The sequence below is a fragment of the Ruditapes philippinarum genome, unplaced genomic scaffold (genome assembly GCF_026571515.1).
Source record: "Ruditapes philippinarum isolate M1 unplaced genomic scaffold, ASM2657151v2 ctg2134_1_1_1_1, whole genome shotgun sequence".
NCBI lineage: Eukaryota > Metazoa > Mollusca > Bivalvia > Venerida > Veneridae > Ruditapes > Ruditapes philippinarum.
The window spans coordinates 1-16,524 of NW_026862004.1; the positions used below are offsets into that span (position 1 = coordinate 1).

General features: G+C 33.6%; 3 protein-coding genes across 3 annotated transcripts; 2 read left to right on the plus strand and 1 right to left on the minus strand.

The window, feature by feature from the left end:
- The first annotated feature begins 6,948 nt into the window (after positions 1–6,948).
- Positions 6,949–8,208, plus strand: LOC132717593 (uncharacterized). The gene has a single exon (XM_060701087.1). It carries the CDS (start codon positions 6,949–6,951, stop codon positions 8,206–8,208), a length of 1,260 nt encoding a protein of 419 aa, XP_060557070.1.
- A 3,124-nt stretch (positions 8,209–11,332) lies between these two features.
- On the plus strand, positions 11,333–12,598 carry LOC132717587 (type-1 angiotensin II receptor-like). The gene has a single exon (XM_060701080.1). It carries the CDS (start codon positions 11,333–11,335, stop codon positions 12,596–12,598), a length of 1,266 nt encoding a protein of 421 aa, XP_060557063.1.
- A 2,557-nt stretch (positions 12,599–15,155) lies between these two features.
- On the minus strand, positions 15,156–16,034 carry LOC132717588 (tigger transposable element-derived protein 4-like). Its single transcript, XM_060701081.1, has one exon. The coding sequence runs from the start codon at positions 16,032–16,034 to the stop codon at positions 15,156–15,158; it is 879 nt and encodes a 292-aa protein (XP_060557064.1).
- Positions 16,035–16,524: the final 490 nt, after the last annotated feature.

Genomic DNA, 16,524 nt, shown 5'->3' on the forward strand with positions numbered 1-16,524 from the left:
ATTTTTCATTTCGGGGGCCGAGGAGCTTGGACCAAATTAATATTTTCAATCTAAGTTCCGCACCAGTGAGCAAGTACCCTTTTCAAACACAAGTTTAAACGAAGTTAATACTATTGACACATTATCTGTCAGTCTTGACAATTCACTCCCGTCTGAGCAAGTAATTTTTCCAAATAGATACATGCTAGCCATTACGTATTCAGATCATCCGCCTTTATACGAAGATGTCGAAGATAATAATGATAACAATGGAGATATTCTGCCAAGCTATGGCGACGTTGTAGCTAATCCTACAGAGTACACTAATGTTTCACAAAGATGATATCGCATTTATCTAGTAGAGGGAGAATAGGGTGAAAAAACTTTTCTGATATTGAGGATAAGTGGGAAGACGGATTGACGTCGTCATTGGGTTTTGCAAAGCGAACAGGGAATTTTAATTGTAACGTGACTTGTTTTTGAAAGCATAGCAGACATGCCAAATCACCTCTTCCAGGCTTCCACTGACGCATTTGTAATGAAAAGTTAGCCAAATAATTGTGATTGCCTTAATTGAACAAATTTTGTAAATAATTAAAATCCAAGGACCCATTCTGAGTATTGTTTTGATAAATTTGTTGTATTAATTATACATAAAAGTCAAGTAATGGTAAATTACATTACATAATTAAATTCAGCAAAATATTTGATGAAATCTGTGATGTAGATAAATAGAATAAAATGTCTTTTTCATCAGTTATTCGTTGGTTAAATAATTTCAAATGTGGGTTAAACTTGACTGACGATACATCACATGCCCGTCAGCCTAACACAGCAACGTCTGTCAAGATGGTTGCTTAAGTGAGAATAAAAGTTAACACCGGTGCAAGAGACTGGCAAATAGCTAGTATTGTTTGCATCTTATCATAAGCAGATCATACCATTCTCAAACATGTTTTGAAAATGAGAGAGATCTGTTCCTTATTTATTGAATGATGAGCAGAAATAGGTTTGCATGCAACGCGCTTATTTCTTGCTTAAAATTTTTCCAAATTACAATGCACGGTCTTTAGCAAATGTCGTCACTGGTGTTACAGGTGCTTAAATTACTAAAGAAAATGTAGATAAAATCCTTAAACAGTATTTTGACTTGTATTTGATTTTTCCCCTCAAATATAGTATCCAATTTTTTATTAAAAAGCATCCTTTTTAATTGTAATTAGGACTAATAGCCCTGGTAAGGTGACGGAAGCCTAGTGGTGTAAAATGCCCGTTTCAGGTTTAAACGATTCCTATTTATCTATGCTCTCTAACTGTGGCACTGTGTGTGTTTTTAAGTTTATTTTTTTAGCTCGGCGAGCCGGAAATTCCAATATCTGTCCGAGATCTCAGCGGGTCCATGGCCCCGGTTTCCACTCTAAGTGGTCTCACATCGGGGACACGTCTTTTGAATGGCGATTTTCCTTAGGATCCGTTCTTAGCAGCGTTCGGTGGAGGGAAAGGGCACTACCGGTTTGGGAAAAGCATCCAAAGGGGTTCCGTGACGGGGGGTTGGCAAACAGCGGGCTGCGTTGAGACATAAAACGGCTCTTTTAGTGCCACGGGGCCCCAGGTTAGTCACGGTGACAGGTCAAACCAATCACCTCTGGTACTTAAGGTGACTTGACCTTGACCTGCCGTGTGCCTTCTCCGCGACGTGCACGCCTCTGGAGGGATTTGGAGAAGACTGTGCACTTTACACCTTATTCTATTGTTATGCTGAATGTTTGACTGTATTGACCAATCGGAATGTACAATAGCGTTGAGACTATCATGTTATCATTGAATTGTATATTCGATTGAGAAATACATTTGAATAATTGCAAAATATATATTGTTTTATATATATTTTCCAGGTAATTTTTATAGCATCGTGTTTGATATACATGTTTCTACAATATTGTATGTTAATATGTTAATCTGTTTTTGAAGATGTTTTTCTATGCGTCTTGTGTAAACTATATACGTCGCCATATTTGTTCATTGTTTACATTGGCAACATCGATGAGACTACCATGTAATCATTGAATTGTATATTCGATTGAGAATTAAATTTGAATAATTGCAAAATATATATTTAAGAAATAACATCGGCTTGAGAGGTGTATATCGGCTATTTAACACCGGTTTGGAGTCTTGATGCGTAGGAATTGACCACGAAGGCCGTAGGCCTGAGTGGTTAATTTTGTCGCATCAAAACGACAAAACCGGTGTTAAATAGCCGATATACACCTCTCAGGCCGATGTTTTTTCGATTCTAACACGAGATAAAATATAAGGAAAATCACTAATGTTATTTTCTAAGCGGAAATAACTTCCGGTGCCGATTTCCGTATAACGCTGTTTCGATTTTCGCACCCTACTGTTGCGAAGATATAGAAATTATTAAACCAAAAGAAATAGTAAGAAAAAAACGTTATTTTGTCAAGTTTCTTTTTTCAACAATCGAAACTTACGTCGTGTTTACATCAGTGCCCCATTTATCATTCTTGTTATGTATGAAATAACGTCAGCTTGTTTATGAATTAGTTGTTTACTTAGGATGACGTCATTACGCTGCTAACGGATTGGCGCCGTTTTGTTTCAAAATTATTTATTAACTGATATGGATCTAAAAATGTGGCGTTGGTGTATGTGAGATATTATTATCGGTATTGTATGAAAAGAAAACATTATACAAACTGAAAATATAAATAAAAATGCTTTTTATTGTTGCTTTTTGCTTTAAAATGCTTTGTAAACTATACAATCGAGGGTGAAAACATAACAGCGCATATACAAGTAGTCCCTAACCGGTGTTTATTGGCAGTTTAACACCATTTTTATTTTTCCTTCTTTGTCTATAGTGACAAAATCACGTGAGTGTTAGAATGTTTTATATATATTTTCCAGTTAATGCCCGCCGTCAGACCAGCTTATAATCCTCAATCCTCAGTCGACGCACTTATAAACCTTATCTACAGAATCATATAACAGTTATATGAGAACCCATACTGTAACACTGGTGACAAAACATGGATTCATTTTTATGAGACAAAACGAAATCACCAAAACAATATTTGGGCTACAAAGGCAAAAAGGACCATCAGTATATATATAAAGAAGATAACGTATGCCATTTTCTTTACATCTTAGTGTCCCGAAATTTAAATGCAAATCTGACAACGCGTCATCACACAAGGCGCCTATAGTGCAAGACTTTTTGAAGCAGAAAAAAGTCGCTGTGATCCTTATCCTCCGTATTCACCCGACCTTGCCCCTTGTGATTTACTTTTGTTTCCAAAACTTAAAAAAGTACCTTTCAGATCGAAAACTTGCCCAGCGCAAACTGATTGTGTCCATTAATATCTTTGTTGTCTCGAACTTTGAAGATATAAATACCTGAAATAATGAGACGCATTTTAATATTACCAGATACATGGATTTATGGAAAGAAAGAGCAACATCAACTTTCCAGTTAATACAAAATGATGATGATTTTGTTTCCTCGTCTTTAACAATTAATGTTGTGGCAAAATTGTTTTCACATATGTAATTAAAAAGCACTGTAAACTGTTGTATAACTTGAGACAGTATTTTTATTTTTTCTCATTTATTTGCTTGCGAGAAAAAGACACTCTTATTTGTTCTTACATATTAATAGGGTGTTTTGCCGACGTTCATTTTACTTTGTAACGCTATTTATTTATAATTAGTTTATTATGTTTCATGCTTAGGTAAATAAGAAAAGAGACTTCTTTGTAATGAACAATGAGCTTTTTGAAGTTAAGCCATCTTATTAGAATATTTTTATAATTACCAAATCTTATCAGCCAAAGGAGACACAATTTGAACTAACTTCATTATTTTACGCTTATACGCTCTTCGCGTACGCGTTTGTCAAGATTAATTTACGCATTTGTCTTGCGCATTTGAAACTCGATTAAATTCGCTAGTAGTAAGGGAAATGAAAATAATTTGCTGTTATTTGGACGCGGGGAACAGACGCTAAGAAAGTTTGTACCTATTAGTGCCACTATTACATTGTTGAAAAGGGAAGGCCAAAACATGTTACATGTATTAAATAAGATATTTTATTTGACATAAATAATAGAAATAACGAGCAAGTTAAAGATTTTTTTTATGGATCAATGATTTGTTATAGAATGTAAATAAAATGTCATAATTCATTTATCAAGAAATTAATAGTGACTATAGATTATTTTAAGTGCAGCATTTGTTTACTTGAGACGATAACAGTTTTTGAACTGTATAGTCATTAAAAATTCCATGTGAGGAAACTTTAATAATTTGATGGATCACAATATAAGCAATATCAAGTAACAAGTACACTGCATAAAAAATGAAATTATTAACATTTGTAACTAAAAATAATGCATTTCTTTAACCTTTTAAGTGCTGGACCCGAAAGCATTAAGCCTGACAAATTTTAAATATTCATATTGATATCCCTAAAATTGATAATGGACAGTCCCAAAAATGGAAGTGGGACAAGTCCATTTAAAATTTTCAGCATGTTCAGGGTTAAACCAGGCGGACAAACACCAACAATTATTTCTGTATTCAAAACCATGTTTTATTCATCAGCTCGAAATCGAGTGCGTTACAAAAAAGACGCGTAAAAATTATGCCCAACTTTATACTTCCGGTTCTACGTGAAGATAATGGTGGGACAATTAACACTATGCGTTATGTGAATATATTGAGCAATGAAAGACTAATGTCTAAATACTAACATCGAATCTTGTTGCGCTTTTCCGTATTGAAGAGACTTATTATTTACCAAATAGGTTTTAATGTTCGTTGATGTTCAATGTCGTTAATCGGTTTAGATGAAATCTTTTGTTATTCTTAAGTATCTAGAAATTCTTAATCGTACAACATAACGACCTAAGCGTTACCTTTAAATAATCCTCCCATTTATTTTACATTTACGAAGATACTTCAACAGAGAACTACTACAGTTATTTAATCTTCTTTGGCAAAGAAGCAGACACCCAGTTAGTTTTTTTCTGCATGTCTGACAATGGAATCAAACATAACAAAATTTGGTGTAACAGATGTAAAAGAGAGCTTAAAAATGACAAATAACCTTAAGAAGTTGTTCATAGTATTTTTAGAGATTTCTTTGAGTATTTGAGAATGGTATAATTACGTTATCATTTAAATTTCGATAAGTAAATATTTAATATTAACGGCATTATTATTTAATTTCCTTTTCATTTTTAAAGTACAAATTGCACTCTTACCTACTAAGGTTATGTACCCTGCAAGTAAGAATGACATACATACAGAACATTTTTCAAAAATAGCAAATAGTATTTTGTAAAGATCGCACATTGTTTTAATTTTCCCGTCTAAAATAAAGTTAAGGCAAAATTGATGGGGACAGTTTACCGTATCATATACAACACCAACTAGAACTGATGCTTTCGGTTATTTAACTGCGATAGAGAGGGTATCAAAAATGGACCACCATCTAGCCGTCCAACAACAACAAACTCCAAAAAAAGCTGCTGTAAAGGAAGATATTCACTATACAATGTAGGAAAAAAATATGTACATTTGTAGCATTAATACGTGACGCCGTCATCAGTTTTTCATATATTGTCAGACATTTTGAAGTTACGTAAGGCTTCGCTTGATGGATATCCATCCTCTCACTGATGACTAAAAAATGTAGCGTGTCCGAAGTGTGTCACAGCTGTTCCGTAAGTACAAAAATGTTGACCTTTATGAAATCGTGACTGGCTGTAAAACATTGGTTTCAGAGCCAACGGGATAAGGGAGAAATGGCGTGGATTTGCATGCACGGGATCAAGCTTGCTCCTTCAAGACAAGACAGTTGCCCATAAAACATCTGTATTAACGACAGCAATTAGAGCACGTCCACATCATCTTCGATACAGCCCTCATCTCGCTCGATGTGTTTTTGACTGAATCCCTATTTAAAGAACTAAGAAGTTGTCATTTTGAGTGTCGCCACGCCGTCAGCGCCATTGACAGCGCGCTTTTCCAGTGCCTAAATACAATACTCAAAGAAGCCTTTCACAATGCTGGTGAAATTAGTGGCTTGGAAAGAGGATCCGAGTAAAAGAGGATTTTTTAAAAGGGTTTGACATAGAAATATACGGCCTTCCAATAACCACATTGAATAATAATTTTCAAATACCCCCCCCCCCATAATTATAGGCTAGAATAGATATCTAATATTGTTTCTATTGTTAATTAACATAATTTATAAGTCTTTCTAATCTAATTATAACGATACCGTCATTGGATATACAGATTGTAATGTTACAATTCTATGTAATCGATTTTTCAAATTTTATTTGATACCATTTGATAGTTTAAGAAAGATATAATTGGTTACAAACAATTACAAAAATGGTTAATATGATAACTTTTTAATCATAATATATCTGTAGGAGAACGAACAGATGTTCACTTTACCAATAAGAATTAAATAATAATAAATTTTGAATAGTTAGCGAGATCAGGGCTGTATCAAAGATGATGTGGTCATGTTCTAATACTGTTGTCGTTAACACAGATGTTTTACGGATGAAATGATCAGGAATCACGAATAACTTGTCAATCCAGCCACAGTAATGTTGGACAGAACACATTATTATACAGTAGTGTTAAGTCACAGAAGTATAATGGTAAACTTGTAAATACACATTCACCTTATGTTGGAAATGTTTTATTGGTCGAAAGATGGACTAAATTAAGCGTGGTCAGAAAAACACCAATAGCAATATAACGGTACCACACCTCTTGTCATGATAAACTAATCCTTGTTCCATTTATATAAGACATCAAAACATTCTTTTCGAAGAGAAAAAAACAATAGAAAAGAACATACCAGTTGCCTTTATTAAGGACATTTTGTAAAGCACGGACAATAGACTATTCACTAAAACAATCATGGCGGTAGATAGTAACCTGCAGAGAGGTTCAGATATTGCTCGAATGATTTGGATTGTGGGATCACCGCTTATTTTTACCGTTGGAGTTTTTGGTAACATCATGACGATTATTGTACTTACCAGTAAACGGATAAAAAAGACATCATCTACCATTTTTCTGGCATTTTTAGCAGCCGCAGACTTGTTTATGATAAGCTTGATATTGCCAAGATGGTGGCTAATCTATCTGTTTCGTTTTGATGTCCGTCATATTCACGACATTGTGTGCAAAGTTCAATTTTTCTCCTCTTACTTTAGTGGTGGCTACTCGGCAGCTTTATTGGCAGCTGTTACAATCGAGCGCACCATATATACAATAAGACCTTACAGAGTAAGAACAATATGTACAGCCCGTATTGCGACGATTATTTCTCTTGTTCTCGCGCTAATTTTATGTGTGATTCATGGACATATTATTTTTGGTATAAACCTTCATGAAATAACGTACGACGAGGCGTCAGATAATATGATGTTGTTTGCTTTAGATTCAAACGAGCGCTCTGCAAACACGTGCCAAAGTTTGCTGAATCAGTTTTACGATGCCGAAAGTGAAGCCGATGCCAAGATAAAATTCATGCCAGAAGATGAGTGTGAAGGTTTATTCAATTCAAGTGTTCAAGAAAGGTCAGTTAACTCCGTTGTGAACAATGTTTCAAATGAGGTAAGAAAAATCAAAGTATGCTGGTATGATAATTCAAGATATGGGCATTATTTTTCTGAAATACATCAGATTGTAGCGACAGTTTGCTACTTGATTATTCCTGAGATAATATTCTTTGTTGGCGGTGTCATTATTGTAAAACGTTTACATAAAAACAAGAACTTACGTACACGAATGAAGACCAAATATACACAAACATCGGATAGTAAAGCAACACCTGACAATCGAGCTACACAGATAACATTGACATTACTTTTGGTTAACATCGTCTTTGTTTTTACTACATCACCTGCATATATTTTTCTGATGGGAAAGTCAAGCTGGGTTGATGAAGATACCGGAATGACAGCAGCACAAGAAATCACATGGGCAGTTGTAAATATGTTATTATGCACAAATCATGCAATTAATTTTATCTTGTATTTTCTAAGTGGGTACCGATTCCGTCGTCAAGTGTTAGAAAGGTTTAGATGCACAAAATGCGGTACAAGTGTCCGCTTAAATAAGCCTAAACTTTCTTCTGTATCAAATAGCTATGACATAAATTTTACTGAATAATCAATTTTGTACTTTTGTTTCTATTTGGAAGTATTTTGTAGTGTTGCTCTTATTCATATTTATATTTATAGATCTTCTAATATGTAATTGTTTGTATAAATTCCAATTTTATTTGCCAAATTATTAATGGGTAAACGCTTTTCTATACCAAACCAGTTTTTAAGACGTCTCATACAATCGTCAGTAAAAACGTTTTGTACGTAAATAATATCTGGTGCGGTGCGTGTGTACACGCTCGCGCGCGCGCGTGCCCGCGTGTGTGTGTGTGGACCTTAGATATGTCCTACGTTGATATTTTGTATTTTGATTGTACATTTGACAGTTTAACAATGGTGTCTAGGCCGAATTAATACTAACTACTTAACTACGAAGATTAGGGGATTAAATATTCATATTAGGCAGTTTGAATGAAGTAACAAAAATGTTAATGTATCAGATATTTTTTACTTTGTGACGCTGAAGTTACAGTAAATAAATCAGTGAACCAGAAACGTCTTTTACAGTTTGAAATTATCTAGAGAGACTACAAAACCTGATTCTATTAGTTAAAGATATGCCTTTTTTATTATGAAGGGTGAGCAGATATTGATACTTTCTTATTCATTCCCGTCGATGAGAACGAATGATCACACTGTTGTGCTTGATTTTAATTTTATAGATGTTGACATTGATGTGTAATTTAAGAGAAAAAAATCGTCTTTTTTAAATTGCACCAATTAAAATGAAAATAAATTTCAACTAATTGTGTTGTTGATTACTTTTAAATTTAAAATCTGTATACAGTGTCATATTCCATGAACATTATAACCATAGATTATATACCAAATTCATTTATTTTTATTTTTCTTCTGAAAACTTCATTATTTGATGTGTATGTACCATTTAGCTTTTCAAAAATTGATATCATTTTCTGCTTGAGTCAATGATAGGGTGCGTGGACGATAACGCTGCCAGACACGATCTTTCATGTTTCTAATTTTTACTGTTTCTTACTTAACAGTTTCAAATTAGTTTCAGTTATATTTATTATTCTGTTATAGATTGATACCGCAGTACGGACATAGAACAGTCTTTTATTTAAAGTTTTTTTACAACATTGAGTGAAAAACTGTCGATTATAATTCCAAAAAGGTGTAATTTTGCAGCTATACTATTCGGAAAACTAAAATTCGGACATGGCATAGTTTTATATTCATTACAATTTAACGCGTTGTACTGTTTTCAAGATCACGTGAATATAATTTGCTTGAACAGAAAGCTTCCTGGGTAGTCAACATTCATATTTTCTTTAATAATTCTTTAATTATATTCTATAAATATCTAGTTCAACCATTAAGCAAGAAATGTAATCTTTGTTTCTTTTCCTTTAAATAGCTTTAAATATATCATTGATTTTGTGGTATAAATATATCTCAATGAAATAAGATTAATATAAAAAGATGTAAAAAAATTGTGATAAGGTATTCCTCATCCTTATTAGGAATATTCAGACCTCGCTGTCTGTCTTTATCTATTTCGTTATATCTCCAAAAACTTTTCCGAGAAATTGCGACTTGAACGTAAAAAGTAATATGATATTATGCCTAATCATAAAAGATCTTTTCGCCTACCTGGCGCTATTTCATTAACGGTGACCTGTAGGCGTAGATAAAACGAAAATGTGACCCCCTATAATTAAATATATACAATAAACTCGGAAAGATTACCTTCTTATAGGTACCAAGCCACATGAGACAAAGAAACACCAGACAGTAATGCCATTGTTATTTCTTCATTTCATAGAAATTGCTCAGCACCCTTTATATTTACTGTTAAATTTGTTAAATGTTTGGGAAAATTTAGAATATGTAACTGTCTCGGCAAAATGAATAATATTTTCTTCCCGTGATCATTCCAGAAGAAGAAATGTGACATCGTCATTCGGACATTGAAATGAATGTGACTGATATAGAATCCAAATCAATGGCGTTTGATAATGATATATATATATAAAATAAACAGCAGAAATAAAACTTTGCACGTTCATAGAATATGAAGTTTTATTAAATGTGTTATTTGGTGTCATTAGATTTGAGCTGTTAGTATATAATAGGTCATTTTAACGGCAGATAACATTAACATAATTCTGTATAATGTAAATTTTACATTTGTTTTTTCACATTTATTTCATGGTCAATATACAAAACATCATTCATTAAAATAATAATTGCAATAATTGAAATAACTTATTGGTATTATTCCTATAATCATCTGATATTAAATTTGAGTTGTTAAAAGATGTGACACATGTTTTCATTTACTCATTCTGGTTTAAAATATAGTGAAGCCGACATTGTCACATTTGATGAAACGGAGTTTACATTTTTATAATAGGCGTCCCCGATTTGACACTTTGTTCAGTAACTTTTTGAATTGATTATAATTGGTTATCTATTCGAATTTGACTTCAGATTTTAAAAAAAAGTCTGGAGAAGGAGAGTGATCCTTTGGAAGCAATGAAACTAAAATATAAAATGAAAATATGAAGACTCGGTTTAATCAAGTTTCTTATTAGCGATAAAAAAATTCATGACCCCTAGCACCGACTTAAACTTTATTCACAGCATTAAGTTATTCCTAAACTAAGACAATTTTACGTTTCTGTAATTGATTTCCTTTCTCATGACAAATAATTAATTAATTCACTTTAGCGATATAAAAATGTTTAGCAAATCGCTTAACAGGACAATAATTCATCTGCTTCAATAGTTTTCTATTCGACAATTTTTGTTGAGGAAATCTTTCCTATGCGCATCTAACTCCTCCCAATGTCCAGTAAGAACTTTTCAGAAAAATATGCATAATTAATATACAAGAAAGTTCTTTCAGGTGTTTTTACGATAAAGGTATCTTAGAAAAAATAATTTGATTGGACAAAGGATTAGAAATGCTAATGAGACAGGGTAAAAGGAACCAATAGAAATGACCGTATAAAATGTAAGATTCCACATTTCTTCTTACAAGTCTAACGTCTATATGAGTGATTTAAATAAGAACCATTTTCATATGATGTAATGACAAAGTCAAGACAGTAAACTAATTTATAAGTAATTTATTTTCTATTTTTACATTATTGTATATAGCGATGGATAGTAACCAGCATAAGGGTTCAGATATTGCTAGAATGATTTGGATTGTGGGATCCCCAATTATTTTTACCATAGGAGTTTTCGGTAACCTTATGACAATTATTGTACTCAACGGTAAGCGAAACAAGTATACTTCATCTACTGTGTTTCTGACATTTTTAGCAGTCGCAGATTTGATAATGATGGCTATAATGTTACCTAGATGGTGGTTAATCTATTTGTTTGGCTTCGATGTCCGGCATATTCATAACATCATTTGTAAAATACAATTCTTTTCAACTTACTTTGGCAGTGGCTGGTCAGCTTCTCTATTGGCAGCTGTAACAATCGAGCGTACCATATGTACAGTGAAACCTTACAGAGTAAAAACAATATGTAGTGTACAAGTTGCAGTAATAACATCACTTTTCCTAGCACTTACATTGTTTGTAATTCATGGACATGTTTTGGTTGGCATTAACCTTCATGAAATAATATACAATGAGGCGTATCAAACAAAAACTAGTTCATCGATGAATGATTCAATAAAACTTTCGGCCAATACATGTGAAAGTATGCTGGACATGCTTTTTGATACTGAAAGAAGTATGTTAATAAATACTTTAATGTTAGAAGAGGATTGCGGTTCAAGCGATGCATCAAGAATTGATGACTCCTTTGTAAACAAGATTTCAAATGATGAGCTAAATGATGTTAGAATGATCAAAGTATGCTGGTATGATGATTTACGATATGGACAATATTTCTCCGGAATTCATCAAATTGTAGCAAGTATTTGTTATTTAATTATCCCTGAGACAATATTCTTTGTCGGCGGCCTTATTATAGCAAGGAGTCTTCATAAAAGTAAAATAATGCGCAAGGGTATGAGGACCAAATTCATGCGAACATCGGGCTTTAAACCAGCTTTTGATTCTCGAGCCACGCAAATTACCCTAACATTGATTTTGGTCAACATAGTTTTTGTGTGTACGACATCACCTGCGTATATTTTCTTGATGGGACGATCAAGCTGGGTTGATGAGGATACGGGGATGACAACAACACAGGAAATAATATGGGCGGTTGTAAATATGATGATCTATATCAATCATTCGATCAATTTTGTCTTGTATTTTTTAAGTGGATACCGATTCCGTCGTCAAGTGTTAGAAACATTTGGCTGCCTCAAAAGCCCGGATGTGGTTAATGGTATGGGTGTCTGCACTAAAAAGCGTAGAACCGCCTCCGTATCTCATACTGATGACTCCAATTTCAAATAGCGTTTTACTGATATTGTTTATATTGTTTTTTGCTATCATTGTTTGCTAATGATGCATGGAAAAAGACAGGAATATTTTTTTTGGACACAAAAGATATTTGTATGTGATTGCTTTGGTTGCATTTGAAATATATGAAATATGTTATGTATATATTTATCGGATGCTATAACATATGCAGATAATCATGTTGGATGACTCTTTGGACAAAAATTTGTTTCATAACATATTGATATACATGTATATAACACATATAATTGTGTCTCATTATATTAAATAAAGCATAATTCAAAATAAAGAATACATTCGCGTCTTATTATAAATACAATGTAGTTACTAACATACACCCTTTGTCGTTTTTGAATATTCGTCAAGAATTGCTCATTTCCTTAATGTAATGAACGAGATGCATTTCGATAAAAGTACACAATCCTTGCTTCTTCATTTGCATATTTTATCTAACATTATTATCTAGCATACACTGAATGTCTAAAGTACATGTTTTTTCTAAATAAAGTATAAAGCAAAGTCATTGTCTTTGTTTGACATTTAAGTAACGGCTTGTCGTTTACAAATATCTCCTATGCTATTTTTGGAATTAGAACAACAGAACAGAACATATACTTTATTTAGAATGACACAGATTACAATATACAAGTATAATGTAATAACATGTGAACAAAGTCAGTATACAAAATCAAATAAAATGGGTATGAAGAAATGACAGTCATATTATGTGATGCAAATAATCTTTGAAGGTATTTTTGTTATATGGGTATTGCAGTAAATAGTTTTATCAAACTGTAAAAGCATAAGAAATTTAAAACAAGTATAGAGATTTACACGCAAATTTCATTTTCTTGATGAATGTGTATTACAGCCGCGTGGTTTTATTGGATAACGAAAATCATGATTTGCGTCGCATTGCTATTTCATTCATGATAAAAACACAAACAAAATTATAGAGCCATGACTGTCTGTACTTCATGAGGAAAAAAAGAAACAAACAAGTAAACAAAAAAAACTTACAATTTCCTCTTATCTTTTGAAATGTTCATTCAAGTGTTTGACGAAATATGCTAAATTTTTTAAAGTAGTTCCGAACGTACATGAAAGAAGAGCTTTAAATTTGACAATATTAGGCCTTTGATAGAATCTTTTTGGGATAAGCTTTGACCTTTTTTCACTGAAGAAATGACACTAGTAAATAATGCATTTCGTCACCAAGACTATTAATATGGCATAACCGGCACTTGCGCTGTTCATGCGGAATAAATGACTAAGTCCAGCGGCCTATTTCAAGAGGAAACCTATGGTTTCCGGTGCGAAATGGATTAGGGACAATCAGGGAAAGAAGATATTTCTCAAAGTTAATATAATCTTTATAACAGCTGTACATTCTGCCTTTATTAGAAGTTTCTAATTTTGAGGACCACTCCTATTTAAACTGATCTATTAGCGTTGACTTGATCAGTTTGTGGACGTTATAGCCACGTATATTATGTTGGGTTTGCCAGAAATACGAATTACCTGTATTATCTAAAATGTTTTAACAAAATGTATCCACTTATAATTATGATCAGACTGTATCATGTAACTATAGCACATATGTGATATTTTCGATTCATTTGACAGGATTAACTTATTCCAGAATTTAACAATTCGAGATTTTATAATAATATCTATGGGGTAACGTCCTAGCTCTGCGTACAACATGTATCGGGGCGTACTCTTTCTAGTCTTAGTTATTTTGCGCAGGAAATTAACATGAACTTGTTCAATAAGGTCTAAATTTTCATAACCCCAAATTTCACTTCCGTAAGTAAGGATAGGTAGAATAGTTTGGTCAAAAAGCTTAATCTGGAGATCAATAGGAAGGTCAAGGTTATTTATCCTCATATCTCTTCGTTATCTCGAAGTCTTCGGGACCGTCCAAAAAATATCGAGATAACGAAATGTCGAGATAAACGTATGAGGGTTTGAACATGTCAAAAACTAATTTTTACAGAAGACATGCACATACCTTATAAGTCAAATAAGTACGATGTTTCATAATCTTGTGTCAATCCTTATAATAAAAAATAACAATTTGTTACATAATTTAACGGATGTTTACCAGCGGAAATACAGCATTTAGGTGCTATGTGATTAACACATAGTGAGGTTTACTCAGTTATACACCACTAAAACAAAAACGTTGTTTTCTAACTTTATTTATTTATTTAGTACTTTAACATTGCATAATAACACATATAAATTACATGAACACATTTCATAGCAATCATTTTGTGAGAGTAATAGCACATTTATAAAAGCACACAATTTATGAATAGTTAGCACGTTTATTTAATTTAACGATTATTCGATAACAAGTTTACAAACTGATATCACTTGCAGTAAAGTTTATTCTAATGATAGCACACAGTATTAAACACATTTTAATCACTTTTCTTAAAGAATGATGTAATGTCCGTTTGTTTTCCGCATCTGACTGCTAGATGTTTCCTTGAAATGTATCGCTCGATGTCATCGAATTTGGAAATGATATGGTCGTTGTTGTCTATGGATTCAAGAAATGCTCGAATTGTGTCACATGCCTCAGTCGCCTGTTTAGTAGAAATCTGTGCTGGAGTTGGATCGTGGATTCGATCGTATCGTCATTGTCAGAATCATCATCTACTGAGCGAGCCTCCAATAATTCAGACAATATGTCATTATCAGAAATTGCTTCAGTTGCCTGAAGTTCATCGTCGATGTTGACGTAATCGTCCATTGACACCCTTGTGCCAAGAATGCTAGCGAGCTGATTCAAAGGAATATCATCATCAGCATCATCTTCAGACTCAACATCTGTTGTCTGAGTAGATGTAAAGCCAGCATGACGATAGCAATTCTTAATTGTTGTGCTGGTGACTTGAGACCAGGCATGACGCATCATACGAAGAGCGTCTAGGACAGATATACTGAAGTCCTTGTTGTTATCAACTGCTTTTATCTTTTTAGCTACAACCTGCTTCCTATAGTGCACTTTAAGGTTTTTTATAACACCTTGGTCCATAGGTTGAGTGACACTTGTGGAATTACGAGGAAGAAAGACAAGCTCTGTAGCATGCAAATTTTTTATCTTTTTGGGATGTGCCGGGCAGTTGTCAATAACTAGGGCTATTTTACGCCCTTGCTTGTGCATTTTCTCGTCTACCTCTCTGACCCATGTCTTAAAGAATTTTGCAGTCATCCAAGCTTTCTTATTTGCTTTATACTGAGTGGGAAGGGTGCGAACATTTTTGAAGCATCTAGGTTTTTCTGACTTTCCTAGAACAAGCAATGGCAATTTTTCTGTGCCACTCATGTTTGCACAAACCATAGCTGTTAACCTTTCTTTATTCACTTTTCCACCATGACAAGCCTTTGTCTTAAACTCGAGCGTCTTATCAGGCATAGCACGATAGAAAATTGCAGTTTCATCTGCATTGAATACGTCATCAGGCCGATATTTTTCCAAAATGGACGGGAGTCTGGATTGCCAGTTTTTCAAACTCTTCACCTGTTATGTCAACAGAGTTTGACTCACCGCTGACTTAAGGCCATAGCGATTTTTAAATCGTTCAACCCAGCCACTAGAACACTCAAAGTCTGAACTAGGGATGCCAAGTTGTTCGGAAAACTCTCTCCCTTTCATCTGAAGTACAGGACCTTCAACAGATATGTTTTGTGACCTAGCATTTTCAAACCATTTCAACATCGCTTCATCTACTTCTGGAAATTTCGCTGTACGTGACTTTTTTCTATCAGGCTCAATGTCTCCCGATACATACTTTGACTTAATACTGTCCTTGTTTTTCAGCCAGGTCGATAAAGTATTTTGCGGAACACCATATTCTGCGGCTATTTGCTTTCTGCTCTTTTTCCCTTCCTCAACTTCTATAATT

What these genes read in the sequence shown, in the direction of transcription:
- LOC132717593 (XM_060701087.1), top strand. Translation starts at nt 6,949, where the DNA reads ATGGCGGTAGATAGTAACCTGCAGAGAGGTTCAGATATTGCTCGAATG.
- LOC132717587 (XM_060701080.1), top strand. Translation starts at nt 11,333, where the DNA reads ATGGATAGTAACCAGCATAAGGGTTCAGATATTGCTAGAATGATTTGG.
- LOC132717588 (XM_060701081.1), bottom strand. Translation starts at nt 16,034, where the DNA reads ATGCCTGATAAGACGCTCGAGTTTAAGACAAAGGCTTGTCATGGTGGA.